This window comes from Brachyhypopomus gauderio, chromosome 8, assembly GCF_052324685.1.
Source record: "Brachyhypopomus gauderio isolate BG-103 chromosome 8, BGAUD_0.2, whole genome shotgun sequence".
In the NCBI taxonomy this organism is placed as follows: domain Eukaryota; kingdom Metazoa; phylum Chordata; class Actinopteri; order Gymnotiformes; family Hypopomidae; genus Brachyhypopomus; species Brachyhypopomus gauderio.
The window spans coordinates 22,381,632-22,396,542 of NC_135218.1; the positions used below are offsets into that span (position 1 = coordinate 22,381,632).

General features: G+C 42.7%; 1 protein-coding gene across 8 annotated transcripts in view; it reads right to left on the reverse strand.

The window, feature by feature from the left end:
- The window catches only part of LOC143521950 (uncharacterized), a 38,950-nt gene that overhangs the window by 13,365 nt on the left and 10,674 nt on the right, over positions 1 to 14,911 (reverse strand). For 2 of the 8 annotated variants that reach the window (XM_077015491.1, XM_077015493.1), the window contains exons 11-15: positions 14,343 to 14,603; positions 13,996 to 14,169; positions 10,879 to 11,049; positions 9,461 to 9,634; positions 2,523 to 2,642 (exon numbers count right to left, since the gene is read on the reverse strand). In XM_077015491.1, coding sequence (XP_076871606.1) covers positions 2,523 to 2,642; positions 9,461 to 9,634; positions 10,879 to 11,049; positions 13,996 to 14,169; positions 14,343 to 14,603 — 900 coding nt within the window. Of the gene's footprint in view, positions 1 to 2,040; positions 2,643 to 9,460; positions 9,635 to 10,878; positions 11,050 to 13,995; positions 14,170 to 14,342; positions 14,604 to 14,911 lie in introns of those variants that run through there. The other 6 variants (XR_013132878.1, XM_077015494.1, XM_077015495.1 and 3 more) reach the window with 6 other exon arrangements.

Consider the following 14,911-nt stretch of genomic DNA (forward strand, 5'->3'; position numbering starts at 1 on the left):
CTGGTTTTATTTTCTTGTCAACTTTATTAATTTTTTGTATGAATGTCTGTATGAGCTTTGATGATAATTATCATACAGATTAACTCAGTTGAACGGATGTTCTGCTGTAGATGTTCTGCTGGCAATAAAGTCGGAGAAAGAAGCTGACCAGAGCCTGTCGTCTGAGTTTAAGCTGCACAAGACACACATCGTTACACTGGTGCCGTGACTCGTGACCAGTTCGCCAAGATCAGCTCATCGCCGATCGCCGAGGGAGCTGCTGAAGAAGTGTGCAGTGGTTAGAACTCATTGCCGGTGGAGAGGCTTTCGTGACTATTTTCTACTTTATGTGTATTGTTCTGTTCTGTATCGTTTACTGCCAGTAATTGATTAATCAATTGTTTTTTTTGCTCATTCATTACAAGTAATATTATGGCTCAGAAAATTAACGACAGTGAATTTGATGAGGGCGTTAATGTCTCTGTAAACGGAAATCGAGGTGTTAAGTTAAGTGAGCATATGGGTCATGAGTTTCAGTCAACGTTGGGCCTTGGTAGGGGCAGAGGGCGTGGCTTTAGCCCGGGGTGGTCTCCTATGGGGCAGTACCTGAGAGATAATCCACAGACTTCCACTCCAGTAAGTGATAGTGTTAGTCTGCAGAATTTAGCTGACTTGGTAGGTCAGTTGGGAATGCAGATAGGAGACTCAATTGCAGCTAGGTTAATGGCAACTGGACTTTTGGACAAAGACGCTGAACCTGACCTATCTAAGACTAGTACACAGCCCAGCTCTGTTGAACGGGATGCATCTCGAGTGACTGTGCATGTCAAAACCGGATACGAACCTGTCGTATTTAGAGGAGACGGTAGCGACAAATATTCAGTCAAGGAATGGGTTGACATAACGAAAACGTGTCTGAAAAAGCAAAACTGTGAGTTGAGCGCACAAGCTGAAGAAATTCTGAGTAGGCTGATGGGTAAAGCTAAGGATGTAGTAAAAATCGCTTTGCGGAGCGACGAGTCGATAGATGTGGCGCAAGATCCTGAAGTCATATATGACATCCTTATAAGCTACTTTAGTGAGCCTTCATCGTCTCTTCCCTTAGCAGACTTTTACACCACTGTGCCCAGACATCAGGAAAACCCTGTAGACTACTGGATCAGGCTCAATAAGGCTGCTGATACAGCTGATGAGGGGTTACGACGTCAAGGACGGAAAATGGAAAACATCAGAGATGAGGTGGCTCGCATGTTCGTGAAACATTGCCCAGATCTGGGCCTGTCATGCATTTTTAGATGTAAGCCAGTCGGGGAATGGACGTCAAGGGACATTCAAGTGCGAATAAATGAGTTTCAGAGGGAATCGAGGGCTTCAGCGAAGTCTAGCGTACACGCAAGCTTTAGGAGTCACCCTACCGCAGTCATGGCGGAGGAATCATGTCAGGTGCCAGGTGCCATGGCTCTGCCCGTAGCTGGGAGTCAGTCTATTTGCTCTACTAGTCCCTCTCAGGTTCCATACTCGCCACAGTCTGCTGCTGCTTACCCTACATCAGCTCAATGTAAACCTCTAGTTCAACACGCCCAATCAGCGCCTGTGGCACATAACAACCACAAGGCCGACGACAGTGTTTTGAGCCGTATGATGGGTATGTTAGAAGAGGTACTGTTGAAGGTGGAACAGCGTGGTACAGCCTCACCTGTGCGTCAGCGGATAGGACATCAAAAATTGGACACGACCCCATGTAAAGTTTGTAATGAGAGAAGTCATTCTACTCTGTCACATTGCAAGTCTGATCATCTGTGCTTTAACTGTCTAGCTCCTGGCCACTCCAGACAGCGATGCCCGAACAGGTCTTCCTTGCGACTGAAGCCTGATCAGGGAAACTAGATGACCTGTATTTAGCGGGAGGCAGTACAGGTCTGGATGTATACTCCCACACAGATGTGATTGAAGCCATTGATTCAGTATGTGCAGACGACAACACGCATGTGAGTGGAAGTGAGGCTATTGTATATCAGAACACCACTATAGTTGGCCAAAACGACAGTTTGTTTTACACACCTGTGAGAGTCAGTGGAACGGTGACACTGGGTGCCATGTTAGATAGCGGTTCAATGGCCTGTACAATGAATGAAGCTGCCGAACGCTCTCTCCTTGTTGCTGGTGCCATAAGTGAGACTGACAGACTCTCTTCAGATGTCACGTTAGTAGGAGTCGGGGGTCGGCGCGTCCGTCCAAAGTCAACCTTCAACGTTGAGATGGAAGTGTATGGCTGCAAAATTATTGTACCTACCTTGGTAGTAGAGGGACAGCATGACGAACTGATCCTAGGAACCAATGTTATTAAACACATTCTGCGGGAGTCAAAGAAATGTGGTGATTACTGGAGAGCTGTTTCCAAGCCATGCTGCTCGGACCCTGAAACAGAACAGTTTCTGTCCATGTTAGCTGGGTTAGACCGCTGGAGGGGAAATGAAATCCCAGATAAGATAGGCACAGTAAAGTGTAACTCTGCCACATTGCTGGAGCCTGGGCGTGAATACCTTGTGTGGGGTAAACTGCCGAAGTCCAATGTGATGTCGCCGGGCAGTGCAGTTATGACTGAGCCTACATCGTCTCGTTCGGCACCAAGGGGTATTATGGTCGCTAGAGTTGTGACACCACTGTGGGGAGATAAATGGGTTCCGCTGAAAATCATGAACATTTCTGATGAAGCTGTCCAGCTGAGACGTAATGCAAAACTGGCAGACATCTATCCCTGTATGGCTCTAGAGGATTTTGAGTCAACTAGCTGTCTTCAGAGTACCCACTCACGTATTCCACCTGTTGACCCTGAGACACGTGACAGTTCAGCCAGGGAGAAGATTGCATCTGTTGGCCTTGATGACTTGGATTTGAGTCTCTGTGACGTGTCAGAAAAATGCAGAAATGAAATGGCTGATTTGGTCCTTCGTTATGAAGACATATTCTCACGTCATCACCTGGACTGTGGAAAGGCGGAGGGGTTTGTCCACAGGATCCATCTTACTGACCAGAGGCCATTCAGACTGCCATTCCGGCGGGTTCCACCAAGTCAGTACCAGAAGCTGAGACAAGTTTTGAATGAGATGGAGCAGAAGGAGATCATTCAGAAGTCGACCAGTGAGTATGCGTCTCCTATTGTGCTCGTTTGGAAAAAAACTGGAGAGCTCCGCCTATGCACAGACTTTCGTTGGCTGAACAAGAGAACTGTTAAAGACGCACACCCGCTTCCCCACCAAGCAGATTGTCTGGCTGCGCTCGGTGGTAATTCCTTGTTCAGTACAATGGATTTAACCTCCGGCTTTTACAATATGCCGTTGCATGAGGACGACAGAAAATACTCTGCATTCACCACACCCATGGGCCTGTATGAGTATTGTCGTCTGCCACAAGGCCTCTGCAACAGTCCGGGGAGTTTCATGCGTATGATGACTGCTATCTTTGGAGACCAGAACTTCCTCAGCCTGCTGTGTTACCTCGATGATGTGCTGGTGTTCGCACCTGATGAGGAGACAGCTTTGGGACGCTTGGAAACAGTGTTCAGTAGATTGCGTGAGCATAATCTAAAGTTGGCCCCCAGGAAATGTCACTTTTTGAGAAGCTCAGTGAAGTTCCTGGGGCACATCATTGATGAACGAGGCGTATCTACGGACCCAAGTAAGGTGGAAAGTGTGTCTAGCATGTCCAAAGCAGACTTGATGGAAGCTGATGGTGTTACTCCTTGCCAAAAACGCATTAGGTCCTTCTTAGGCATGCTGAATTATTATCAGCATTTCATCCCCGATTACTCTGCCCTTGCTCGACCTCTCTTCTCACTCTTAGCAGGTCATGGGGGGAAATCAAAGCATCGCAAAATAGGCAGGAGTTCCCCAGTTAATCGCAAGCTGAGCCCTTCTGATTGGACTGACGAGCATGACTCTGCTGTCGAACGCCTTAAAACATCTCTTGTGAATTCAGCTGTGTTAGCTCATCCGGATTTCAGCAGACCTTTTCAGCTGTCTACTGATGCTTCGTTGGATGGTCTTGGAGCAGTTTTATCACAAGTCCAAGAGGGCGAGACAAGAGCTAGGCCAATAGCGTTTGCAAGCAAGTCCCTAACACGATCTCAGAGGAATTATCCAGCTCATAGATTAGAGTTTTTAGCGCTTAAGTGGTCTATTTGCGATAAATTCAGTCATTGGTTGAAGGGTCATGACTTCACTGTATGGACTGATAATAATCCGCTTACGCATATAATGACCAAGCCTAAGTTGGATTGTTGCGAGCAGCGCTGGGTGTCCAAACTGGCGTGCTACTCCTTTGACATCAAGTATGTGCTAGGCCCGCGTAATGTGGTAGCTGATGCCCTTAGCCGCCAGCCGTTCGTTAGACCAAGTGTTGGCCTCAGGCTGCTCAACGAACCCTATGGCAAACTCCTCAGTGAAACCAAAAACATGTGTGGTAACGCGGTTGAAGAAGTGTTCAGATTGTCAACTGATACGACCACAGATACACAGTCCACACGTATGTGTTCTGAACAATACCATGTTCCGACCCTACACACCCACACGCAAACGGTGCATGTTTTGTCACAGACAGTTACTGCGGGTGAAGTTTCAGCAGTTCTGGAATCTCACACTGAATGGGAGTTAGGTGCTAGAACTCGTGCGTTAGAGATGGCGTGTCATCTGCCACAACACATCCCTGATATGGTGTATGACCTACCCGGTTACACAGACGGTGACCTACGTGATGCTCAACAGCAGGATAGAATTCTTTCACGGGTGCTATTTTATGTTGATAGGGGTCGTAGGCCCTCCAGGCGGGAGAGGTATAAGGAGCCGGCTGATGTGTTGAGATTTCTAAAGCATTGGGAGAAGCTAGTGTTGCGCAATGGCATCTTATTCAGGGATTCTCATGACAAAGTTTTGAAGGCCAAACGTCATCGATATGTTGTGCCTGAGTCCCTCAGAGCTGTCGTGTTGAAGGGAGTTCATGAGAACGCCGGTCATCAGGGCCAGACCAGGACTCTCAGCATTGTTAGGCAGAGATTTTTTTGGTTGCACTTGGATAGAGACGTTAGGGATCATGTGCGTCATTGCCATCGTTGTGTTGTAAGCAAGGTGCTGGAGCCTGATGGCAGGGCTCCATTGGAGAGTATCACCACCTCAAGACCACTTGAGCTTGTGTGTATTGACTTTTGGTCAGCTGAGGACTCGCGCAATAAATCTGTGGATGTTTTAGTTGTAACTGATCATTTCACCAGACTAGCGCAGGCTTTCACTTGCAAGAATCAGTCAGCTAAACAAGTGGCTAGGACCCTCTGGGACAAATATTTCTGTGTTTATGGGTTCCCTGAGAGGATCCATAGTGATCAGGGCCCTAATTTTGAGAGTGATCTGTTTGCTGAGCTCCTTAGGTTATCGGGCATTAGGAAATCGCACACAACCCCTTACCACCCTATGGGGAATGGTTCAGTTGAACGCTTCAATAGGACATTAGGCAATATGATAAGAGCTCTGCCTTCAGAGGAGAAGATCAGCTGGCCCAAACGATTACAGACACTGACGTTCATGTATAATTGCACAATTCATGAAACTACTGGCTATGCTCCTTTTTACTTGATGTATGGCAGAATTCCCCGTCTTCCAGTGGATGTCCTGTTCCGGAATGTCTTAACTGACCATGATACATCAGACTATGACAAATATGTGGCAGACCTCACTGAGGAACTCAAGAAAGCGATGTCACTTGCTCAGGAGCATGTGAGTAAAGAGCAGAACAGACAGGCTAGGCTGTATGACAAGAGAGTCAAAGGTGCTACACTTGAAGTTGGTGACCGAGTTCTCGTAGCCAATAAGAGAGAGAGAGGAAAACGTAAAGTTGCTGACAGATGGGAGTCGGTGGTCTACACAGTTATTGATAAAAATGCTGGAACACACACATACAAGATTCATGACACTGTTACTGGCCTCGAGAGAATTGTCCATCGGAATCTCCTGATGTTGGTGAACTTCCTGCCTATCGGAGATGGACCAGAAGTGCCTTGTCCAGCACCATCCTTGTCTACTGAGCTTTCACTTGCTAGCGACGATAGTGATGCTGCGACTGATGGATCGTCATTCAGTGGAGAGGAAGCTCATTCGCCTCAGTCTGACAGATACGTTGAGATCGATGGCTGTACTGATGCACCTCTTGTAACCCCTGATGTAACATTGCAGGTGAGGGATGTGCCTGATAGTCATGGAATGGAAGTTGTGAGCGTGTTACCGGTCCCTGCACAGACAGACACCACGGCAAGGACCAGAGAGTGGATTACGCAGATTCCTAGTGAGGGTCAGGTTTCAACATCTTGTGACGGTAACTGCACTGACCAACAACCTCATGCGTCTGATGACATGACTACTGACGGACCAACAAGCAGCACTGTCTCTGAAGACCTTTCCTCCGGGCGAGGCGGAAAAATTGCTTCTGGCTGTGACAGCTCACTTAATGCCGATTGCTCTAGTGTTCATACAGGTCAGTCTGAATATTACAGTGACTCAGGTAACGCTGACAACGTTGTTCAGGGTTGGGATCTTGATACCCGACGCAGGACCAGAGTAGGACGTGTTGTTAGGCCCATCAGTAGGTTACTGTACACTATGTCAAACCAGAAAATTGCTAGGGACTTCCAAAAGAATATTCGTTCTGCCTGCACTTCTGTTGTTCAAGCTCTTAAGAGTTGAATCAGTTGCTTTTTTTGTTTGTTTGTTTGTTTTGTTATGTTACATTGGTTTGGTTTCTTAAGCACTGTGGGTGTGTTTGTATGCATATGACATTACTGATTTAAGAAATTTTGTGATTTGAGTCTGTGTGGGGTGTACAAGGCACCCTACAGCCGGTAGATGGTTGGAGAGTCTGACGTCCCTCTCTTACCACTATATCCTAAATGGATACTGAGCAGTCGGTTTACTTGATTGTGTAACTCATATGATGGGAGTTATGTGATGCTGGTCTCACGTGCTTATTTTGTCAGAATTCAGTGGGGGTGGGTGTAACAGAGTTAAAATGAAAGTAGGATAAACACCTGTGTGAATTCTGTCAAAATGAATATATGTATAGTTAGTTAATAAGGTATTGTTCCCATTTTATTTGCATATGTATATAAGAACTACAATACCCTGTGTCCATAATAACTTAGAGGTTCCGGTTCTATTGTCTATTCTATCTAGTCTTCGCGCGCTCCCTGCTTCAGTTGAACGGATGTTCTGCTGTAGGTAGGTCAAGCAGAGAGCGCTCCGGTGTTAAAGATTTATTTTTAATATATATGTATATATATACACACAATACATATACTTGATCTATCAATGAGTTATAATACTCTTCAGGGTCGCAATTATTTCCGTTTGATATTCATTCACCACATTTGATGTGCTATTTTACGACGCCATGAGACGTTATTAGCGTAAAAACCCGCGCTATATATGCTAAGCAGCGGTGTGAGTTTTACAGCAAGCTAATTTCTTATGAATGTCGAATCGCACAATCACTGAAATGTCTTGTGAATGTAGGAATGATATGGTTAGTTTTTTTGATGTAATAATCACTATACGATCACAGTTTTCTGTTATTCTGGTTTTATTTTCTTGTCAACTTTATTAATTTTTTGTATGAATGTCTGTATGAGCTTTGATGATAATTATCATACAGATTAACTCAGTTGAACGGATGTTCTGCTGTAGATGTTCTGCTGGCAATAAAGTCGGAGAAAGAAGCTGACCAGAGCCTGTCGTCTGAGTTTAAGCTGCACAAGACACACATCGTTACATTTGGGAGTTACAGTGATTATAACTTAGTTCATTGAGCACTCTAGTTTTGTCCTAACTAGATATTTAGACATAATACTGCTGTAATACTGCAAAGTCATGGTCAGAGGTGAGCTTCGGTATAGCCAGTTGATTATTAATAATAATCAACACCCTTGAGCCACCGAGTCTTTGGACATAGATAATGCCGTGCCGTTTGCTGTGATGGATAATTAAAGTCTAGCTCTTATTTATGCATAGAAACGTAAATCGACAATATAATCTTTATCACCGGCTGAAAGCTAAAACTGTCGCACATGAACTGCTACAGGCACCGTTCATAAACTTATCAGTTCAGTTAAATGTATTCAGTTCAGTAGATATATGCAGCTTTTAAAAATTCAGTATATATATATTTTTTTTTCATCTGTAAAGTGGAAGTTCTGGCAGCTAACCTAAGCCTACCCATTGTATTAATGTAACAGCACTTTTATTTTTGGAAGCACTTTCATATATTTAAAATTTTTGTGATTTGTTAAGGAAAAAAGTAATTTTGTTTCTGACTTTGTTTCTCAAAGATATTGTGTTGTGTTTGTACAAGTTAAAAACATGTGCAAGAATAAATAAGTATATCCAAAACAGCGCAGCTAGGGTACTGATGAGGGTACAAAAATATGAACATATTACACCTGTATTGTACTCACTTCACTGGCTTCCAATATCTGTCCGTGTTGAGTACAAGATCTCTCTACTCACACACCAGTGCCTTTATGGTAATGCCCCTCCATATTTGAAAAAGTTACTCACTCCGCTGGTTCCATCAAGGTCCCTCCGGTCTACAAACTCAAATCGCCTTTTTATCTCCAGATGTAAGCTTAGCACTATGGGTGATCAGGCTTTCTGTTCAGTGGCCCCTCGCCTATGGAATACTCTCCCTGATCATTTGAGGCTACCGCAGACCATTGACTGCTTTAAAAGAGGACTCAAAACTTTACTTTTTAGAAGAACCTATGATTCTAACTAACCCGTTAATCACTTTTTATTATATTTATACTGTAATAGTTTTTATGGTCATGTTTTAGGTTGTAGCACTTTGAGATTTACCTAATGTAAAGTGCGTTATAAATAAAATGAATATTATTATTATTATTATTAATAATAAATAAATCAGACATGTCTTGAATTTACCTTTGTGTGTTTACATTATAGCAATATGTTGATAAAACCTTTACAATTATAATATCTTTATGTCACAGTGACAGCTCCGGACCCCTCCTTGTGGGCGTGTCGCTACGTTGTCTGCGTGCTGTTATGTCCATGTTTGTAGTTCCGTGGGTGTGGGTCATTTGTGAGCGTGTTCGTTAGTCTCACCTGTGCCTTGTCTCGTGATCACTGGGGAATGTGTTCTTCAACTATTTAATGTGCATTCACGCAATGTCTCGTGCTCGTCTTTGTCTGAAGTTTGTGCCTTGTGAGTGTGTTTGTTGGGTGCTTGCGCTATCCGTGCCGCACTTTGTTCATTGTATCTCACAATAAAAGTTTGTCTACTGATGTTACCCGCTCGTCGTGCCTGCCTCCTCCTCCCCGTAACACTATAAATGTACTCTGCTTTCATGCCAGCAGAACGGAATAGCTCGTTTTTAATCAAGGACAGGAAAACCTTTTAATAAGTCCTTTAAACTTGCACTGCTCACCTCAGTTTAACCAGTTTAAAGTGTGGATCATCCAGTACTGCATACAGCTTTCTCACCCCCGACTTTCCTGGGTGGTTGTAGCTGAGATCAAGCTCTTTTAGCTGTGAATGATTTGAGCTTAAAGCAAAACCCAGAGCAGTACAACCTTCTTCTGTAATGCAACAGCCTGAAAGACTGAAGATAAAACACAAATAGATTAATGATTTGTCATTTTAACACATATGTGTAAAGATATGTGTACAAATATACCTTGAAGGTATAATGAATTTGACACCTAGCTTGCAAAAATGTAATATAAATGTAAGTAAGTGTGATAATAATTATTATTGCTTTTTCCATAGTAACGCATTCTATTATTGCTGTACATGGCATGCTAAAGCAGTCCATGGAAGAATCCCTAGTGAATGTGTATTGACACACCAAACTACCACCACAGATAAACACCATTTTCCGAGCAGAATGCATTTTCATTTCACTTTCACTATAGTCAACCAATCGGGCTCCACAGCTTTCCACCTCAGGCAGCCAATCAGAACAGGATTATATAGCATGCTAAGCAGTACAGGCAAAAAATTTGAAACATGGCCACAGAGGTGCTCATTAGATTAATTCAAACGGTAGCAAGAGTAGTCTTTATGGTGAATTTACACTTGGTTAAATCGATCAAGTGGCAGACTTATCTGTCTTATCTGGCACTGATGTGACGGTTGTTATTGCCAACGTCATTGCTGTGGTAGGGCAGCTAAGTTTGCCTTGAACTACGGCGGTAGGACGGCCTACCATATCTTACTTGTGCTGAATGTCAAGCTATATTATACAAAGATGTTCTGTCAATAAACCCACAATCGTAGGAAAATTCCACAAAACAATCTTCTTGAGTCCCATATAATGAATTTTAATTTCAACATACTGCTGGTTATTTGAATTTGGTGAGAGTGAAGGGATGGATGGATAGATGCTTATTAATCCTGAAAGTAATTGATGATATTGACTCATGACCAAATAATTTTTGTCTGTGGCAGCATAACTGTCACACAGTTTTAATCTAGTTTAATCACACAGTATTAATCTGTCTCACTATTACACTTTTTGTTTTTTGGCACCATATATACATATCTTAAATTAAATCACCACCTATCTATACATAACAGAAATTAAATCAATGCACCTGAAAAAAATACTGGACTTGTTCTTGCATAAGGCTCTTTGAACACAATACTACTGGAAGATTCTACTATGGGAAACAACTGAATCATCTGTGAATCTTATGTGTTAACAGTAAAAAAAAAAACCAGCCTGAAGGATTGTTAATGATAAATACAAATGTGCTTCAAATATCTGCTTTCCAATTAATCAAAATCATGGAATACAGTGAACTGCTTAACTACTAATCCATGTAATTGCTTATCATTACTTACCCTAGTCTCTGCAGTGTGCACTGAGGATTCTGAAGACCAGTACAAAGCATCTTCACACCTGAGTCCTGCAGGTCATTGTCTCTCAGCTCCAATTCTTTCAAGCAAGTTTGTGAACTCAGGACTGTGGCCAGGTGTGAGCAGCACCTGTCTGTGAGATTACACCAACACAGACTACAGAAGAGAAAACAAATGATAGCATATATAGATTATTCCTTGTAGAAAAACATTTATTGAGAATAATCAGATGTATCTAAAAATATGATGTTTCATTTTCTTAATCAAACTCAGTGTCATTAGTATTATAAATTATATATCAATACTGTCACACCTGGCTCCGCCCCCTCCCTGTCTGTCTAGCCTGGCTCCTCCTCCCCTGGGGCCTCATGTACGAACGGTGCGTATGCACAAAAACATTGCGTACGCTATGTTTCACGCAAACGGTCAGATGTATGAAATGTGATTTGAACGTGAGAAAGTGCGTACGCATGTTTCTAATGTGTTTTCGTGAATTAGCGACACTTAGAGGTGATGCATTGAAATTACAACTATTAAGATATCCTTCACGCACACATTGTAGTAAGCCCTTACTGGGTAAAATAAAGTAAATTAATCAGAAAATTAAACAGTAAATTAATCAGACAATTTCACTGCCTAACTGAAATAATCATTCAACGTGTTTCCACTTAGCCTAGATTATATAAACATGCATGAAATGTTGCGCTGGAGTTCTTGGGAGATGGCAGTGTTGGCATTACTGGAAGATATTGCTAATGACCGAATTCGCCGAGAGCACGTTTTCCGTGAGCATTATGATTTTTTGGCCCATGATGATGAGTGGATTATAAGCCGTTTCAGATTTCCAAGAATTGTCCTCTTGTGTTGAGTTGGGTCCAGTTTTGGAGAGAGAAACGCGAGGAGTTGCGCATTGCCAGCGACAATGCTCGGCTTCCTGGCGACTGGCTCGTTTCAAAGAGAACTAGCAGCCCGGTCGGGGATATCCCAGTCATCTTTGAGCCGTGCCATGCCAGCTGTTTTGGATGGGATAATTTGCATGTCAGCTAGTTATAAAAAGTTCCCATATGAAGCGGTTGACCAGACAAACATTAAAGCGCAATTTGCAGCGATAGCCGGTTTCCCTAATGTAATCGGAGCGATCGACTGCACACACATTTCTATAAAGGCACCATCTGAGGAGGAATTTGCTTATGTGAATAGAAAGTACTTTAATTCCATAAACGTGCAAATAATCTGTGATGCAAAAATGTGCCTTACTAATGTAGTGGCACGTTGGCCTGGATCAACCCAATGATTCGTACATCCTTACAAACTGCATGGTTGGGATAAGATTACAAGCTAGCAGAGTGCGTGACGGGTGGCTTCTTGGTAAGCAACAAAATGTAAGCATTTAAATAAAAGCATTTGACATTTCCAGCTTAGAATAATTCATTTTAAACATGGGTAATTGTTAAATTACTTAGGAAACATCAGCTACGTGCTCAAGACGTGGCTGATGACCCTTTGTAATCCACAGATTGACCGGGAGCGGAGATACAATTCTCTCCATTCTTCACCCGGTCAGTTGTGGAGGGTGACTGGGCAGCTGAAAAGCCGGTGGCGCTGGCTGGACAGGACTGGGGGAAGCTCGTGTATTGGCCAGAGAAAGTGTGTCGTATTGTGAGATCATGTGGGGTCCTGCACAGTGTTGCGCACAGGTATGCCGTAGAGGTGGTGGAGCACCCAGCGAACCCAGAGCCAGGACAAATTAATGCGCAGCGCAAATTTTAAATAAATTATTTTATTGAGTCGCTGATGCTAGTGAGCGCATCACTGATATTTTTAGGTGCATTATATTATTCTGCCAGTGTGCATTATTTAACATTTAAAGCTTCACGCTGTCCCACTCAGACCTTTTGCGCTTTGCCGCAACGTGCCAAACAAACATTTTTCCGCACCTCTACCTCATTCAGGAGCGTCTCTACTTTCACATTCGGTGAAGTTCCTCTTTTTTCCCTGTTTAGACATGGTTTGTGATAGATCAGAGAGCAAACTTCTCCGGTACAGGGCAAATTTAAATGAATTTGCATATTTATAGGGGGGCGTGTCACCGTGTGCGCACAATTCCACGTTGATTGGGATGTACAAAAGAAATGTGCGTGGATTCCGGCATACGCACGGTTTGATACATCCGGATTTTTTATGCGTATGCCATTTTCTGGATTTGTACGTACGCCAATTTTTAGTAAGAAATCCACGCAAGTCTTTGTACATGAGGCCCCTGGTCTTCTGTTTAGTTCCGCCTCTGTTTTTGATTTCTATGGTTTCAGTTCTTTCCCTCATTGGTTTCAGCTGTCGCTTGTTTGTGTTTGTTTGGGTTTGTATATATTCTTTGTTTTCCAGGCATTCAGTGTGGGTCAATGTTGATGTTGAAATTCTTGCTTCTGTTCTTATGTTGAAAGCTAGGTTGTTCTTGTTCTACAGTTTGGTTATCTTTCTCTAGGTTAGTTTGCTGTATGTTGCTTCGTTCGACTTTCTGTGTGTAAGGTTTGTTTCTGGTTTGTCACGTTCCCTTCGTTGTGTTCAGTTTGCCTGGTGTTGTATATGGTTAGTTTTGGTTGAGTCAGGTTTCCTTATGTTGTAATCTAGCTGTGTGTTGTCCTGTGAGTTTGTGTTTAGTTAAGTAGCCTTGGCATTCAGTGTTCCCTGTGTAGATAGTTTGGTATGTATTCTATGGTCTCGTTGCAGTTTGTTCTGGTTATGTTTCGTTTCATGGTGTCTTGTATTGTCTTTCATCCTGTGTTTTGGTTTGTTGAGTATGTTCATGGTCATTGTGTGCTTCCAGTAATTATAGTTTATTCGAGTTCACCTGACTTGTGTTGCATTTCTCTTTTATGTAGTCATGAGTCTGTTTGTTTGTTCTGGTTTTGACGATGCCACGTAAAAGTAGAGTGCTACGTGCAAACACTACACGGTTAGCCAGTATGGCTATTCAAAGCTACTTGGAGTCCCGCTCTCCAGCGCATCCGTCCCCTGACCACGTAACCACCCCAACGTTACAAATACGATATAGATTTTCAACTGATTCCCAATATAGAAAGACTCTAACAGTATGACATTCACCTCAGTTTCTCTAGTGTGCAGTTTGGACTGTTCAGACCAACACAGAGCAGTGCCAGTCCTGAATCTCCTATGTAATTGTCACTTAGATCCAATTCTGTCAGGTGAGGATTTCCTGACTGTAGAACTGAAGCCAGTGTTTCACATGTTCTCTCAGGAATACTGACATCAGCAAGTCTGCAGTTGAAAGAAAAATGCAATCATCACATAAGAAATTCATATTGGCCTTGAACTGAAATACATAATTTCATATATACAATAATGCCATGCATAGGGCAAATTTTTATGGTCAGACACAATTTATACAGCAAAAAGCATTTATTTACAAATGTTAAAGCAACTGTACAAACCTTATGCTCTTCAGTTTACAGTCCAGATTTGTCAGCCCAGCAGAGAGAAGTGTTAATCCAGAATCACCAAGATTGTTGTAGCTGAGATCAAGTTTTTCTAGTTTGCTGTTTGGATGCGTTATTCCATCACAGAGTTGCATCACTGCTGTGTCGTCCAGCTTATTGTAACTGAGATTCAGCTCTCTCAGACATGTGCTAGGTGACTGCAGAGCAATTTTAATGGCTTCACAAGATTCATGTGTGAGATCACATCTGTCCAACCTGCCGAGTAACACAGTTTTAGTTCATTCATGTTTATTTTAACATGGTCTGTCCAACATAATATTTTCATTGACACCCTTTGCAGAGGAGGGTAATTAAATAATACCATATTATTTTACCTATACTCACTAATACTAACAATATAAATAGAAAAATACATAATCTTTAAAAATGTTCTAAATTCCACATTCAACATCATGTTGTCCATGTGGAGGAACATGTTTTACTTGACATAATATACATATTAATAGATCATATTTTAGGGCATGACTTTCTTGCCTAAACATTTTATTTGCTCTACTATCTGA